Raw genomic sequence first — 17,008 nt, forward strand, 5'->3', positions numbered from 1 at the left:
CCCCCCCCTGCAGCTGAAGGAAATGTGTCGTAGGGAACTAGATAAGGCAGAGTCAGAGATCAAAAAGAACAGCTCTATTATTGGTGACTACAAACAGGTAAGCACAACTTAATGATGATGTGGTTTGCTATCAAATTGCAAGACTTCCTCAGGTATTTTAGGAGATTTCTGGAAATAAGTGTAATCTGTGCCATGCATTTGAGGAGACATTTTAGCTGTTTTAAATGAGAAGCTTGTGGTTGGTTTTGCAGTTTCTTTTGCTGAGATCCTGATGTGTGGTGGTCAGTTCTGTTCCCCCCTGATGTAGGTATTTGTAGGTCATCAGTCACCACAGCCTTGGTTACAGCCTAACGTTCAAATGGGCTCTTGTATATCAAAGGTTCACCTGATTAAAAAAAAAATGTTCTCTCCCAGCTTCCCTTCTTCAATCAAATGGTAACTGCACTTAAGAAATAAAAAAGATGCCTTTTTCCTTTCAAAGATTTTGCTTTGGAATTCAAGCTCCTGATCATAAGGTATCAAGGGAGCAAATTCATGTATCTTTTTAGTGGGCCCATAACCTTCAAAACATTCTTAAGTCTGCATCACACAGGTCTCGAGGAATGAACTGGTTTTTTTACTACTCTGGCTGTCTTGCCTGGCTCTTTTATCCCAAAAGCAACAAAAAGAGCCATGCTATTCCTAGCCTTTTCTGGCTCCTTTAGCACGGCCAAACTGCTAATAATTTATGTTGAAACTGCACCTTTTCCTGTGGGCATAGAAGAATATGTAGAGAATGAGAATATGTACAATGAGACAACTTAATGCAGCATCCCAGTTTTCCTGGCTTTCTAAGAGCCCTCAGACTATCCCTGTTAATATTCCTGTAGCATTTATTTGTGCTTTAGCATTCATTTGGGAGGAAATTTACATTTATAAATGGTCTGGTAACATAATTTTGCTTGTCAGATTTGTTCCCAGCTGAGTGAGCGACTGGAAAAGCAACAAACAGCAAATAAAGCTGAAATTGAGAAAATACGGGTAAGAGACCAGATAGATCCACAGTCTACAATGTTTAAATCTTAGCAAAATCATAACAGCAAGCACACAATTTATTTCATTACTAAAATGGTGGCTGAAAGATTTCCTTAGTGACATAAGGTTTTGGAAAGAAGATCGTAAGGGGGAGACGTTGGAGAAGAGATGAATAACTGTCACCTCTCTCCCATGCTGTATTGGTTACATACTAATGTTGATGCTGGGCAATAATAACAGTTAATTTTTTTGAGGGCTCTTTTTTTTCTGGAGGAGAATTCTCTGACTGTCTTTTACCATAAAGTAACATGTGGGCAGTAGAGAGCCCATTATTGTAGCGATACAGCGTTACCAAAAATACAGCAGTGTTTCCAGAGCCCATAAATCTGGGGGTGGCAGGAGTTCCTGCTTGGCTGTGCTTCCCCAAAAGTTCCTGAGTTTGCAAGTCATTAGTGGTCCCTTTCGCGTTGTGCTGCTCTTCCAGAGCAGAGGCAGGAAAAGGCTTTGATCATATCACCAGCACTTCGATGAGAGCATTCACAATCAGGTATTTGCTTTAGCAAAAAGTGGATGACTGTGAGCATTGCCGGGAGTTCTTCAATAAAGAAGGCCGTGTGAAGGTTGCTAGTTCTGCCAAGGATGGTTCAGATGAGGACACCGATGAGGAGAAGGAAACGCTGAAAAACCAGCTGAGGGAAATGGAGCTTGAGCTGGCCCAGACCAAGTTGCAGCTTGTGGAGGCAGAATGTAAAATACAGGTAACGCTTTGGAGGTTCATTTTGTAGTCTATATGGTATGTCCATTCCTAGAAAAATGAGTGCATTGTAGAGGGACTGGAACAGATCCTGTTGGTTGAAACTGTAACCTGCTATTTCCTGCATGGGTTATTTAACCAAACATTGGGTCTGAAACTTAGTGTATGCAGCCAAAATAATTGAACTGTACGTGATATATGTCTAGCATGTATATGGCAAATACAGCATGAACTGTATTTACCAGCAACTGCAACTTCCAGACATCTGCCTGGCTGCAGTGCAGTACAGTAGTTACTGACTGATCTTCTGCAACTTCTTGGAAGAAATCCAAGCTCTGACAAAGTACTGAATCATGCATTTCTTTATCTCACAATCAATGTTAAGTGAAGTAGTAACACGTGACAAATGTTAGACATGTTTCTTAAAACATGATTGGAAAGCACTCCAGGTATTTGAGGTATTTGTGTAAAATATGACAACATTGTTCTTTTAGCCTAAAACTGGTATGTCAGTTCACAGAAACATAAAAATTAGTTTGTAAAAAGTCCGCTTCCTGTGGGAATAGCTCCTTCTCAGATGGGAAAGAAGCAAAGGGTTTCGATGTACTAAAGAAAGCTGAATGTTTCACTAGGGGCAATGACACAAGTCTTGTTTTGCTTTTCAAAGCTTTTTTTTTTCTTCTTCTTCATCAGCTTGTTGTGCTACTTTTAATTTGTGTAAGACTTGTTTAACTTCTAAAGTGGCCAAGTGATTGTAGATGTCCTAGAGCCTTCTAAGTTTAACTCATATAACCTTGTGCTGTGAATACATAACAAATTAATGAAATTACTCTTCCATTTGCAGGATTTGGAGCACCATTTGGGGCTGGCTTTGAATGAAGTACAAGCTGCAAAGAAAACATGGTTCAACAGAACAATAAGCTCTATAAAAACAGTGACTGGAGTCCAAGGAAAAGAGACTTGTTGAAAAGCAGTTCTGTCAAACATACCTTCTTAACACAACACCTTTTGTTGCCTTCCTTGGCCAGATGTTTAATTCTGTGACATGAGAGGACCAGAATGTAAATAAAATAGAAACACAGCATGTCAGGATTTCAATAGGTCAGTGATAAAGAGGATGGAAACACAAGAAAGGTTTTATTGCTAGACATGGGATCTGCATACTACTGATATTTAACAGGTGATGTAGCTAGATTGAAGCTCTTCAGAGAAACACTCCATTCTGCGGTCTGGCTGGAGGCTTTTCACAGACTAGGTACGAGAACTTACCAAACCCTAATTGTTAAGTTTACATATGATAGGTTTTTTTACAGTTATAACCTTTTTTAATATTTTATTTCAAAGGAAAAGTGTCACTAACAAAGTTAAAAAAAAAAAAAAAAGAAAAAAAAAGAAAAAAGGAAAAAACAAACAACAAAAAAGACAACTTTAGCAAGAACTACATCAGTGCCAGAAAGCAGTCCCCAGAGGTAGGATATGGAGAGTAGGAGGTGACATGTTTTGCTTTATGAATGGGGATGATTTCAGCATTCCTGTCGAGCAACCCCACTTTGTTTTAGTAGATGCAGCATCCGTCTCTGTGTTTGGCATTTCTTTCTGTTACTAATCAATTCTATGCAACTCTGGGCTTTTTTGGCATGGGCTGCCAAACAAATTCACAACCTGAGGCTGGGAGACTTGTCTAAGTGCTAGACAAGAATAATCAGAATTCTTGGCAAATTTCCGTTTCACTTCTGTGTCATATTGTTTGATCCACATATCAACAGCGTTAAAATCCCCAATGCCAGGAGTGCTAATAAATACTAATTATGTGGATGGTCTGACATTTAATTGAGTCTTTTTGTTTTGTTTTTTTGTCAGGTTTTTTGTTTTGTTTTTGTTTGTTTGTTTTTACCCGGCTGTAGCAGGCCTTCTGTGAAGCTCTGAGAAAGCTTCCAGGATTTAGTTTTGCACATAGGTATGAATGGGACAAAGAACCAATAAACTGAGATATATATGAGGCAAAAATCACTGCGTGAGTGTAGCTGCGAGCATCTATAGCTGTCCAACTCGCTTCCCTGGTAACATGTTCAGAGGTTGTGTAGGTCATTTTTCACGCTCGATGCAGTTGCACTAATAGGTGCTAAACGTGCTTGGATTTCTTATTCATTGGATTGTCTTGAGTTCTCACCAGAAAGCTGTAGAATGGAGTTTTGCACCTTGTAATTTTTTTAATTTATAATGGTTTGTGTTATGCTGAAGTATCTATTGCATCAGTGGATAAATTTTGTGTGCAGTGTGAGTATAAGCTGGTAACAATAAGAGGCACTGGTTTGTATATAAAGATATTTGGTTTATTTTGTATTTCTACCTTTTTCTTGTTTACTGTACTAATGCTAGCTAATGTACTCTGTAACTACGGAATAGAACATGCTATGTCCAAGCTTTTTTCCTTAACTACATACATTATCTCTATTGTTTAATACCAAAAAAAAAAAATACTGTAACTTCATCAATATTAGATGCGTGGACATTGTGGTAGCATAGTTGCAGTGTGTATACTTTATGAATTGAAATATAAACTAGTAAAATTGTATAACTATTTTGTTGTTTCATTTCATTTTAACAGGAAATTAATTGAATATTTTGCAATATAAAACTAATTCTCCTCTTAAAGTAGAAGCAGTAGCATGTGCAAGCTTCTCTAAGACCGAAACTATCGTCATGCTGCAAAGGGCTTTGCTAAAAAAGACTGCATATTCTAAGTGTTGCCAACACTGCTTTATATAATAAAATCTAGGGTTTGCTTTGAAAAAAAGAAACTACAAAAATGACCTTGTGCAGCTTGAGGCTTGTGACTCAGTATTTCTCAAACATGTCCAATTTAGAACATTTTTTTTTTTCCACGGCCCTCCAAATTCTGCTTGGATCTGCAAAATAAATGTAGGCTAGCTCTGCTTATCATCATCAGTAACAAATCCTGTGGGGTCAAGTGTCGTTCACATCACCTTCACTAGGATCTTCTAGTCATAGCTGAACGTAGGGTTTAGCTGTGCAACTGGATGACTGCACTAATTGGGTCACAGTGCAGTGCAGGCTCCCCTAGCTGTGTGTCCTGCGGAGATAACAAGGAGTAAAAATGTATTTTTGTCACCAAAACGACCGAAGGTGACTCCAAAAGCAGCCGTGCTCTAGGAGGCTGTTACCATGCTGTCAGTTTTTTAACTATACTTTTGCTTTAAGAGAATGGCATTATAAGGTTGTGCATAGTCTTTGCTGCTTTGTCTTTCACAGAGGTGCATCCCTTGGTAACTTCAGCTCTGCAATTTCTCAATAATTACAACTTTTGGAGAAAGTTTGAAGGTAAATATGGGAAGGGGGAGCAGAGGGCAAGAAGGAACAACTCGAGCCCAAAGCACTTAATCCACTTATCTTCCCTAAAGGGACCAGGAATAGTGTAGCTTGCTCTTTCCTCCAAAAATGAGGTACTTAAAGGGAGGGGAAAAGTTGCTTTATTGTTCAGATCTCTTCCACTCTCTCTAAGTAAACACTTCAAAATTGCATGCAGCATAATCTCCCCATTTTAGTATGGACATGTAACATGCATAATGAGAAACTAATTTCTTCACAACGTTTTGTAAGAAACATTTTATAGCCAGTTTCCAGTCATTATGGATTATTTTAGATACCTACCTGAAGGATTTCGATGCTGGAAAATAAGTATTACCAATGTAGTTCACATCTGACTCCATCTAAATATCCACAGCTAATTAAGAAAAATGGATCCTGTGCTGAGATGCACATCTTTTGAAGTGCAGTTACTTGTGAAACACAAGGAAGCAAGTCATTTTTAAGATGAGGAAGATGAATTTGCAGATGTTCAAGACTATGAATAAGCAAGGTAAAAAAAAAAAAAAAAAGGACATTGAGTCAGAGCTGCTATAAGCACAAGTGTTTTACAGACCTGTAAGCAAAAAGGAATTAGTGTGTTTAGTAGCATTTTTGGCATTAATAAGATGGTTATTTGCTGGTAGTCAATCACATTGGTGTTCACATATACCTCTCAGCTGGTTTTGTGCACTGAACTCAAGGTAAGTGCCACTCTGCTGATGCTGGGTTTTAAATCTCATGTGCTCCAGGCTCCAACTTCCTAATGCTTTTGCATGTTTGTGCTGCATCATTAAGTTCCTGTGGTCTTGTAGCGTGGTAGCTCTAGTGTTACGATCTCATTTTTGTTGCAGAACTTCTTGGCTGCTCAGGGTCTGCAGCTGGAAGTGGATATTCAAGATCTATCAGAAAGTTTTACCTTTAAGCATTGCTGGTAAGCCTTCTTGAAATTTATATAACCACCTCCATGACTTTTTTTAGCTGCCCTTCTTATCCGTGGCAGTGATATAAAGTTCCTGTTATCAAGAGGAGGATTTCACTCCATCTGTTCAACAGCTTGGCTTGCGTTCATCCAGCCTAACTTTAGACACTTCAGAGGTGCCTAGCATAAGAGCTTAATCTGGCGAGGTTTTTCAGCCCTCGGCGGGAGAGGGGATGGTGCTGCGGGGCGGGCGGCTTACCCCGGCCACCCACCTGCCCCGTGCCCTGATGGAGCAAGGAAGCTAGTGCGAGCCAACTAAACTGAAGGTCCTTCTTAAATAAAAAAATAATGAAAATGTGGCGTCTGTGTGCACAGTGAGGATTGCTTTCTATTTTAAATTTTCCTCTTTCTCCCCCCCCTTTTTTTTTTAGTGTGCAGTGTTATTCCTTCTGTATTACCAAAGGCAGTCAAGGATGCTGCATACAAAAACCTTCAAAACTTTGCTAGAATTTACTGCTGCATGTCCATAATGATTTTGAGGAATGAGGGTTTGATTTTGCTGCATTTTCTGCATGCTAATGAAATAGGACAAAGCGTAATCCTCTACTGAAGGCTTTTTCTTAGGATAATCTGGCCACGCAGCTGCAGTCCAGTTACAGGAATGGCAGGAAAGCAAGGACTGTGAGAAAAGCATGATTGCCCGTGTTAAGAAACCGTATTTGTTGCCTGACGTGGGTGTAACATTGAAAGTCAAATGTTTCCTCACACAACACAAGTGGAACTGAGCTGACTTTGAAGTTTAACATGCAGATGACTGTCTGAGATTGATTTAGTTGAGGAAGGGTAGTGCGGAGCACCCCGAATTCTTCAGGCCCCTCCTTGTCCGGCTGCAGAGAGGAAAACCCCGCCAGCTGCACCTGCCCGCCCCAGGTAAGCCGGGCCGCGGCGACCGCTGCCTCAGCGGCTCTTATGGCTCCCTCCTCCTTCCTGAGGCGTGGGGGGCAGAGCCCGCGGGTCCCAGAGCGATCTCTGATAGGCTGGCGCACTGATTGGCAGCAGGAGCAGCCCTTGAGAGACAGCGGCTCGCGGAGCGTGCATTGGATGTCGCCCACGGCGGCGTGTCCACGGCGCCATCTTGTTTGCCTTTAGCTTCGAGGTAGGTGAGGCACCCCGCCACGGTGGTGGGCGCTGCGCCGAGGGAAAGGGGCCATGGAGCAGAGCGGTGGCGAGAGGAAAGGCTGGGTCTGCCTGGGCGGGAAGGAGGGGTTGAGTGCGGACACCCGAGCAGCCTGCCTAGAGCTGCTGAGCCACCCGTGATCCTGAGGCCTTGAGGGGAGCAGAGACCTTTCAGCGTGGCGGTTCCGCAGGCGGTTCCCTCGTTCCCCACGCGGCGCCTGTGGTGTCTGTGGGGGATCCCCTCAGCAGGCTGCTTTCTTTGAGCTCTCCCTGGCATCGGCAGTGCCGTGTGCTGGTGTCGGGAGAGCACTAGGGCAGGGGAAGATGGCAGAGTTTTAAAAGAAAATGTTAATCACCAGAGATTGATGATGCTTTGGGGGAAACCTCTGCTGAATTTGGTAGTGTGTTAATGGTCTTTGTGGAGAAGGTGTAAAATTTTCTCTTAATTTGCATGGGATTTAAATTGCCTTGTCTTTTTTTTTTTTTTTTTTTTTTCCCTTTGCAGACAACACCATAGGTCTCTCAGGTTGATGAAGGTGGTAAGTTCTCTTCCTGTGTAGCATCAGCACCTGCTGTTCTGGGTTGTTAATTTTTATGCCAGCTTGTCACAGTCATAGACAGGTTTGTTCCTTTCTTGTGCCAACTTTGCTGAGAGGTGAATTGAGGCCTCCTGAAGGGGAAGCTTTGAAATAGGATGTGAGAACTAATAAAGCACTGTGTGCTTGAACCATTTGATCTATAATGTGATGAGTGGCTGCCTTGTACTGTTCTCCCCATGGAGACCCTGCACAACAAGAAGCCAATCAAATCACTAACTGCTGAGCAGGTTAAGGCAGTTCATGGTTTCCTCCTCCCCATTATAGGCTCTACTGAATGTTGGTTGTATTCTGATGCTGGCAGTACAGAAAGCTCAAATAAGGAAAAAAACCCTACTTCCGTAAATCTTAGAATCACTGAGGTAATGCTTGTGTAGATGTGTAAAAGGAAGCTATTTCTGTGCAGTACTAATGTATGTAGAAAAAAAATTACTATAGCTTATGCATTTACACATGTAATGCATACAAATGTATTTATATAGGCTAAAAACTATTGTAAATAGAACTTTTCTGATTTCTATTCCTGAAGTAATGGGAGGAGAATATGATTTATCTGATCTCCCCTGGAGGACTGCAGAAGCAGTTTGCTAACCAATTTTGTGAAATATCTTTTATTTTTAGTTGAGTAATTGTATTACGGGGTTTGGCCCAAATTGGCATAGATGAAATTGCTGCAGATGGCACTGTAAAAGTCCTGGACCCTGCAAGACTTCTAAAGAGCAACCTTAAATAGCAAGGTTCTTAACAGAAATCATCTTTGTTCAATGATCTTTTAATGTTAAATTAAATGTTCTCTATACTTTTAGGGAGCTAAAATCTATTTTGATAAAATTCAGCAATTAGGTAATTCAAGCAATGAACTAATAAAGACAGAATCTGTCAGGATGCCAAATAGCATCCAGCCAGAGATGCAGATTTCAAGATAACATTTCTCTTTGTACTGTCTTATCCTTCCTGCGTGTATTATTGAGTCTGCTTGGCATGTCATATTAATTCTGCATATGTCACAGGAGGGGTAAAGAAAGAAAACACTTGCAGGTGCTTTCTTGCAGGTGCATTTCTCATGCTGTATTTTTCATTTATTTGATTTTTTTGCCTTAGGACACTCAAATATGTGCTGAGTTTATGCTTGTCTAATGATTAACTCTACAAGTCCTAAACCCTCAGTTTTGCTAAAAAGCATGCTCTCTGATGAATATTTTCTATCTTACTAGATGCAGATTTACAGTGTGATAGAACCGATGGAATGATCAGGCTGCACTAAAAGGTCAGTCCTTCTCTCCCAACTGCACGTTCCTGCTGGCTTCCTGGTGACAACACTCACCCAGGCATACCAGTGCTAGCGTGAGAGGGGGGACAGATCTACAGCCAGCCTGATGGTCATTTGCTATGGAGTCAAATCCTTAGTTTGCAGCAGCAGGGACAGAGCAGTTAAGTTTTAATGTACGCTTAGGCTCTTCTCAATCCAGTAGGATTAACTTGAGTATCTTAAAATGGTTTTGCAGTAAAGACATCCTGTAGCACTATCCTTAGGACTCTTCTTTTTGCTATGGATAACTCTGGTGTTTTAATGCTGCTTTTCACTTTTTGTAGTGAAAAGTTTTTGTGATAACTGTGCCAGGAGCTTGATGTTCTGTAGGTAGGTGGTGTAGGAAAGATGCCAACTGTTTTTTTCGAGATAGAAAAAGCTCAATCAGCAAGTTTAAGAGAAGGGTGTACCATAGTCTCTGTACTAAAAGGTGCTCTGAACTAGATGTAGATGACACATGACACATAATGTATCAGTCTGAACCAAATGTGTGTTCCAAATACGCTTCACAGTTTATTTTGTGTTTACAATTTTCCCTTGCTTCCAGATGGAAGAGAGAGGAGCGTATTCTAATGTTCTGGATAGATGCTGTCTTCCAGATGCAGTGCCGATATCAGAGGTGTTTGCCCTCGGATGCCACTTGCTGTGGGCTGTTGGAATAATGACTCACACTGATTTGCCAGCAGAGCAGTTGGTAGTGTTTCATAATTTTCTTCTTACGAAATGAGCAGTGGTTAGTTCAGACCAGCAACAAAACTGCTTGAACTGACCCAGCTGATTTTGCCTGGTACAGGTTGGGAGCACTTTGACAAACTATGCAGCTAGGAAGTCCATGGCCATGATAGTGTCTGGGAGGATGACAGTGACAAAGCTGCCAGGGGCAGGGACCTATTGCTTTGGCACAGCTGGATCTGGGAGACACGTTCATGAAAACCTTCTGCTTTCAGCGTGCGGACCCTTGTCACTAAACCTTACAGGCTGTTGCTTGTTTGAATGAGTTATTGAGAAACATTCAAATCATGAAGTCTGGAGTCTTCCAAGGAACCTAACGATAGTCGGTGCCCAGCATGAGCACAAACCTCTGTGTGAACCCTCATTTCCTTTTAGCCAGTCCAAAATCTACAATCTGAGCGATAGCTGGAGTAGTTACAAGACTGGAACATGCCATATTATTCTCTTATGAGTCTGTTCTGAAAGTTGCGTTACGTCCTTGTGTGAAAAAGATCTGCTAGGAGGAAGTGTAGTAAAATTGAAGTGTGTTGGAAGTAAATCTATGGGATGTATTTCTAATACATCTTGAACTTGGCTTAGAGTACTGGTACTTAGAGTTTCTGTTACTCTCTTGCTTTACTAATACCAGTTGAGATATGAGGTATAGCAAACTTTATAGCAAAAGTTTATCACATAATAGTGAAAAGTTTTTCAGAATACGAAAAACTTAAATTTACCTTAATTAAAATGTTAGGGCAAAAGTATTTTTTAATCAGCTTTAGTGACTTGGAGGTGATGTGACCTTAGTTGTTCGCTTGCTATATCATGATCTCACCTTATGGGGCCTTTGGTGTGCAGCTTAACTCTGTACATGCCTGTCTCTGGAGGTGATAACTATTCAAAGTACAGGTTGTTTTATAGAAGTGAGCACGCTGTTTTAGTTACGGTATTGCAGAGGTTTGCCTTGTATGACAAAAGTCATGATTTTTAGGAAGGTTCTACAGTGCTTCAGGTGGAATCACAGCCACCCTGGACTCTCAGGCTCCAGAAGATGCAAAAGTGATGAGACTTGCAGGCTGCCAGATCTGAGCAGAAGCCCTCATCATGCAGAGTGTACAGTTAGTGTATGCCATGAGTACATCAAAGCTGTGTGTTTAAACTCCCTGCTGTGAGCATCTGTTAATGCATAGAGTTGTCTGTGTGATCCAGGGTAAAGGGTAGCCTTAGAGCCACATTCATAAATGAATTTTGGGAGGTGACACTAGAATGACTCCTGATGGGGTTTTCTAATCTATCTGGCCAGTTTATCCCAGATAGGGAAAAGAAAACTGCCATGCAGATTTCGTTCAATTTCTGTGCCTGAGAAAAAGTAGTAAAATACTTGCTGAGACTAAGAGCTGTGCCACTGTCAGCTTTCATGATGTGAGCAAAGGGTTTTTACCAGTTCTTTAAGTATACCATAGAAAACCACTGTGGTTTTGGCACAGTTCTTGGCTGACAAGAGAAGAGGGAAGTGACTTAATGTCTTCTGTGCCCTGAAGGCTTATGCTAGGTTAAAGAAGTGGTTTTATGGTAATTTTAATACTGGTGCACCAGAGTGAATGGATAGGGAAGAGGAAGAGGATGAAGGCTCGTTGCTTACAGAGTAGTGTATATCTGAGCTCCCCACCTACTCAGGGCATGGTGGGACTGCTGCATAATGCCACTGAGGATCACTTGTGGAACAAGATCGCATCTAGCGTGAGGGGAAAGGATAGTGTTTCTACGAGATGACGACTGTGCATCTCCCTAAGGTGTTTCTTGCATGGTACGGTGAAAAACCCAGCATGCCAGAGAGGCTATGGAAGCTTCTGCCAGACTTCTGTGAATTATGGATGAGATGTCTGCTGCTAGCACAGACATGAACAGCAAACTGTAGAGCTCCTGGGTGCCTTCAAGTCTCAGCATTACAGTAACAGACTGTTTTTAGGATCCACTAGCAACTCAACAGCCTGCTCTGATCTCTTAATGTCTTTAGAACTTACAGGTGCTGCTCATTTCCATGGTTAGAACAGAGTGAGGAGGCCAGTAATAAGTAGTGTAACTGGGAAGTTCTAAATTTTGTCCAAGTCTTCATTCATTTGTTCTCAGTGAGAATAATGTAACGTACATGAATTTAGTTTATTCGTCATCTTTCACCTGAATGCTGCTGCATTTTTCTAATCTGGGTATGTGCTAGTCTGGCCTTAGAGGCTTGTTTGGGTTTTTTGATTTTGTTATTTTTGCAAGGGAGGTTGTTGTCTTTTGCTTCAGCTGTGTAATTTTTAATTTGTTCCAGTATTAAAATAAGCCAGTTCATTGTCCCAGACAACCCTGAATAGTCCATGTGCCCTTTGTACATAGCAGGCAAGGTGAGAGATTAAATAGAGTGTAAAATACCTTGAGATAGCTGCTTGGACGTGCAGCCTGATCTTGGTGGAACAGTTCTGTTGGGCTTCTATCAGATGCTGTAAACAGATGCGTCCTGTAAGGAGCTCTGTGTTTTTTACCCTCAGCTATATGCAGAACAAAGGATTGGAATAACAACAAAGAATCTGTGATAGTGCCCTTTCTGTACAGGTCAGCCAGAGCTGTGGCATCACTGGAATGGTTTATTGACTATGTGCCTCCCATCTCCAAGTACAGAGCTGTTGTGCAGGAACAATCCCACTCCTCAGCCAGGCAGGGTGCAGGCAGGACTCTGCCTTCACTGTTGCCAAGATAAGATGAAATGGAATTGACTGGAATGAGGTCTGCCAGTTGAGGTTGAGGCTTGCAAACTGGCTCTTGGCTTTCTCTGCAAGAACACCTTTCTTCTCAGACTGCATAGAAATGGAGCCCTCAAAGTCAGTTTGGAGCAGTTCCTTGCAATTTGGCTTAATTTTCTGGGGATTTAAGCCTTTAATCTTGCCCAGCGTAAGGAATATTTTTGGAATGACTGTATTAATAGAAGATGGAGAAAGCTCTCATCACCCTTCCTCCAGTCACTGGGATTTGGTCTCATCTTCATCTTCCAGGTTTGTTTATTCACAGCCTAAACTGAGGCACACGCAGATCTCTGCAGTTCCCTAGCCGCAGACATAGGAAGTTATGTGTCTTCAACGTGTACCAACATCTTTCTCAAAACCACATTGTTCATTAGAACCAGGATAACTGACCTGTAATTTGCAACTCAAGTCCCTGTTCACATACTTGCTTTGTGCTGTATGCAAAAATCCTGTTCTACCTCGAAGACCTGCACTGTCAGTAATATAGGAGTTTGTGTGGAACTGCTTTGCAGGGCAACGTAATTTGATTTACTGAGCTGTAGTTTGTCATCTTGCCCTGTTTTAGCCTTCTCTCTTCTGTTGTAATCAGAAGTTACCCAGATTAAAAAAAAAAAAATCCCTTTGAATAAATGATAACCAGCAGAGGGCTGAATCTGCCTTTACTGCAAGCAGGAAATCCCATCTTTGGTATGTGTCAGCACCTAAGCAAAGGGTATGGGAGGGAAGTGTTATTTGTGCTAGGGTGACCCTTTTTTGAGATCCAAAGGCCTTTTTTGGTTTTTGCCCTGTGTTCGTGTCTGGAGCAAGAAAGGGCCTTTTTGTATTACTGTAAGAAGAGTACACACAGGCTTTTTATAGCTTTGCAAATAAATGTGCTGGAACGAGTAGCCCAAAGTGAAGATGAATTCAAGGCCCTAAAAGCGTTAGCAGCTCCATTGGATTGGGCTGACAAAAGGGAAGGATAATTTACAGCTTAGCAAATGGGAAAGAGAAGAACTCTTTCTAGCTGACTTGCTGGAACTCAATCCTGCAGCAAACCACCAAAGTCAGCATTACGTCGTGAGCAATCAAGTGAGGTGACACTTCTGTTCTTGCAGAAAGAGGGGTGCTGTTCATGAAGAATTTGTGCTAGCTTAGCAGAGGGGACAGTTCTGGTGAAGAAATTACTCTTATTGAAGGCTTGCCCTGTAAGGATAGGTAATGCTCGAGTAAGTGTGAAGTGCCAGTACGGAGTTCTGCAGCAGAGACGGAGATTCCTCTGGCACTGGGAAGACAAGGTGCTTGACGGAAGGACTGAAGGAGAGTGTGGTAGTTCTGTGGGACTTCAGTCTGAGGATGAAATTCAGAACACTACAGCTGGCATCCAGTGGACGGTTTTGTAATCTGGCTTCTTATATGCTCTTTGTGGAACAATAGGAATTGATCCCATGCTTAAGTCTTTGCTGTGATACTGGTCCTGTGGCAAGTAGGGTGTGGCTCAAACTGTCACACACGTAAGTTTTCAGAAACCTAAATGCTGAAATGAGTGCCTTCTGATTTTTTTTGCAAGGAAACCTGGAATCGTCAACTGGCAGCCTTGTGGAAGGTGTCTGTGAGCCTGGGGAACATAGATGTCCTTGTTTGAGATACTATTAAGTATCCTACTTTTCTTTTGAAAGTAGACCTCTACTTCCACTCTGCATTAACTGTTTTTCCTTAGCATTTTGCAGGTCTCTTAAAACAGACCAGCATCGAAGTAGACCAGTGTGAGGGATAGTGTAGTGTTTGCTGTACACAGCCCGTGTGCTTTTGAGTAAATAGGAGCTTTTGTCAGCCCTCAGTGTCCCAAATGCCTGTTACAAAACCTTGCATTTGGGATCTGTTGTTTATTCATGAGAAAAGGGATCTGACATCTAGATACATCAGGCTGCTGAAATTAAGAGACAGTAGGACATGGAATTTCCATTGTTTGGTATTGTGTGTTCATTATAAAGTGAGACTAGAGCTAGTTCTCTGATTTTTTGGGGGGGTAGGTTTATAGATGCAGCAGTTCTTGCAAGTGGAAGTGACAGGCTGGCTTGTTAGTTGCATGGACATCAGTTAGTAAATAATTTTTTCCTGCTTCCTCTGTAATCAAATACACTTTTTCAAGGTGATGTTGATTGCAGCAAGATAAACAGGGCGTCCTGCTTGTTAAGGAGATGGTTCCTTCTGCATGGATTCCTTCAGTGCTGTGCCAGCAAGGGATGGGGCTAGAGTAGTCAAGCAACATTGGGGAGGGCCTGAAAATGAGGAAGGAGCTTTTTGTTGCAGATTTCACTGCATGTGTTCATCTGCAGGTTGATAGTGAGAGACATTGCAGTACGCTGAGAAAAAGTAGAGAGACCTGGGTATTGTTGGTTTGGAGGGGGCAGGGGGGGAGAGGTGGTAACAGTAATGAGTGCAAAGGGCCACTAATTGCTGCTTCCCTGTTCTCCAAGCAAGGCACTGTGTAACTGCCTGGGCAAGTTCAGGTTAGGTTCAGCAGGACAGGAATAAAACTAAGTAGGAGATGTCAGGCAGTTCCACAGTGAAGAAGGAAGGACATGCCAGCCTCCTTTATCAGTCTAGACTCAGTATTGTACTACTCCTCCCACGCACCACTCCCTTATCTACCCCTTGTTTCATTGCTGCGAGGCCAAAGAATGTCAGCCAGCTCCTGGAGTGGGCCCAGCTCATTTCATTAGCTGTCACTGACCGCAATTGCCAGGCTCCTGCTGAAGAGCTGTCAGCCTTCTCAGCACCTCTGAGATGATAATCCTGAGGTAGCTTTCTGAATGACCTCTTAATAAGCTAGCTAACATTAAGCATGTACATAGGTGTGGTTTTATGCTTATATATTGGGTAAAACTGACCTCAGTTTCAGCCAAGTGTTAATGATGTTTTCTTAACTGACTTTGTTCAGTTCTTTATGGATCTTCCTTGCTAAATATTTGATGCAGCTCTGAATTTTAAGTGACGCATGGTTTAGTTGGTTTTGGTACAGTGGTCCCTCAGTAGCTCTTACGTGCATAACTGACTTGTTTGCCGCACAACAGCAGACTCAGCTGGCTGCACATTGTTTTGTTGAGTGCAAAAGTCTCACACCAAGTCTTATTCCAGTTGTCATATATGCTAAGCTGTGGGGTTCCATACATCTCATTTTATTAAGAGTAATCTCAATTTTAGTTAGCTCACAGCAGTTTTTAATCCTTCCTCAAGGTTGATCTCCTCTGAATTTGATTAATGACCTCTGCACTTAGACTTGAAATGCTGAATTAAAGACCAGAAAAAACACTTCTAAGAAAAGGTAAGAGCATATTCTCTATCTTCCCTTCTAGAGTAAAACTCTGTTCTGTAACTCCAGGCAACTGGATATACTTGAATTACTTATTCCAGTAAATCTTACCATGAGTTGCAGCCTCAAGCAAACAACAACAGCCACACAATTCTCATGGTATCCTCAACTCCTGCCCTCAGTGGCTCTGGACAGGGAAACTGGTTGCATTTGCTTCAGACCTCAGAGGACAAACTGGGACCACAGGAATTTAATGTTTAGGAAATACAGTGAAATGAGAGAGGCAGGAGAGGAAAAAAGTCTGAGAGAGAACCTTACTCGTTCTTTAGATATGTAATTTATCTTTTAAGAAAATAGACATCCAGTTTTTCTAATTAGCTAAATCATAGGAAATGTCCACTTTCATTCTGAAGTAAAACTTGCCTTCCTGGCTAGTCTCATCACAGCCTGCTCTGGGCTTTTCCGTTACTGCTTCCATTAGCTAACCCCCAGTGGTATTTGTGTGCAGTAGCCCTTGCACAATTTCAGTCCCGTATACTCTATTAACTGTCACCTTTGTGAAGGAATGCATTCTGCTTGTTACAGCATAAATGTGCTTTATCTTTACATCTCAGAGTCACAACTTTGCTAATAATAATCTCTGATAAAACTGCAGCCTTAGGAAGCGCTGTCTCCCCTTTCTGCTGAGCCTGTTACCTGACTAAAGTGGAATGGACTTCTGTGGTTTGGCGTTCCAGGTTTCAAAAAACCTTAAAGCCAGTTTCCTCACTGTAAACAAAAAAACCCCAAACCAATCATAAGGCCATAATTCCTGTTTACAGAGATAAGCCTTTATTGTATGCTATTGGAAGCAAATGGGACATGGTTACGGTTTTATATACAGAGAAGTCTGTAGCACTGGGTTACAATCAGTGGCAAATGAACCAAGATTACAGTGCAGATCTAAGTGTTGTGTACAGTTAATAACAGTGGCTGGCGTACAAACCACAACACAGAAGCCAAATGAAGCCAAGTGTACAGGGTACAGCATCACGTGAGGAAGCAACTTAATGTAGAAAGAGCATTCCATTTACTTTACA

At 41.8% G+C, this 17,008-nt stretch overlaps 2 protein-coding genes and 1 long non-coding RNA gene across 4 annotated transcripts in view; 2 read left to right on the forward strand and 1 right to left on the reverse strand.

The window, feature by feature from the left end:
- Positions 1 to 4,349, forward strand: part of RABGAP1 (RAB GTPase activating protein 1) — a 69,475-nt gene extending 65,126 nt beyond the window's left edge. Inside the window, exons 22-25 of the mRNA XM_075520128.1 lie at positions 14 to 97; positions 949 to 1,020; positions 1,575 to 1,772; positions 2,613 to 4,349. Of these exons, the coding sequence (XP_075376243.1) occupies positions 14 to 97; positions 949 to 1,020; positions 1,575 to 1,772; positions 2,613 to 2,735 (477 nt within the window). The 3' untranslated portion in view covers positions 2,736 to 4,349. The remainder of the gene's footprint in view (positions 1 to 13; positions 98 to 948; positions 1,021 to 1,574; positions 1,773 to 2,612) is intronic.
- A 1,166-nt stretch (positions 4,350 to 5,515) lies between these two features.
- Positions 5,516 to 17,008, reverse strand: part of STRBP (spermatid perinuclear RNA binding protein) — an 85,096-nt gene continuing 73,603 nt past the window's right edge. Inside the window, exon 18 of the mRNA XM_075520137.1 lies at positions 5,516 to 5,633. Within this exon, the coding sequence (XP_075376252.1) occupies positions 5,566 to 5,633 (68 nt within the window). The 3' untranslated portion in view covers positions 5,516 to 5,565. The remainder of the gene's footprint in view (positions 5,634 to 17,008) is intronic.
- LOC142418379 (uncharacterized) overlaps positions 15,774 to 17,008 on the forward strand; it is a 38,849-nt gene continuing 37,614 nt past the window's right edge. For both annotated transcript variants that reach the window (XR_012778268.1, XR_012778267.1), the window contains exon 1: positions 15,774 to 15,941. This is a non-coding gene — a long non-coding RNA (uncharacterized LOC142418379). The remainder of the gene's footprint in view (positions 15,942 to 17,008) is intronic.

This window comes from Mycteria americana, chromosome 17, assembly GCF_035582795.1.
Source record: "Mycteria americana isolate JAX WOST 10 ecotype Jacksonville Zoo and Gardens chromosome 17, USCA_MyAme_1.0, whole genome shotgun sequence".
Taxonomy (NCBI): domain Eukaryota; kingdom Metazoa; phylum Chordata; class Aves; order Ciconiiformes; family Ciconiidae; genus Mycteria; species Mycteria americana.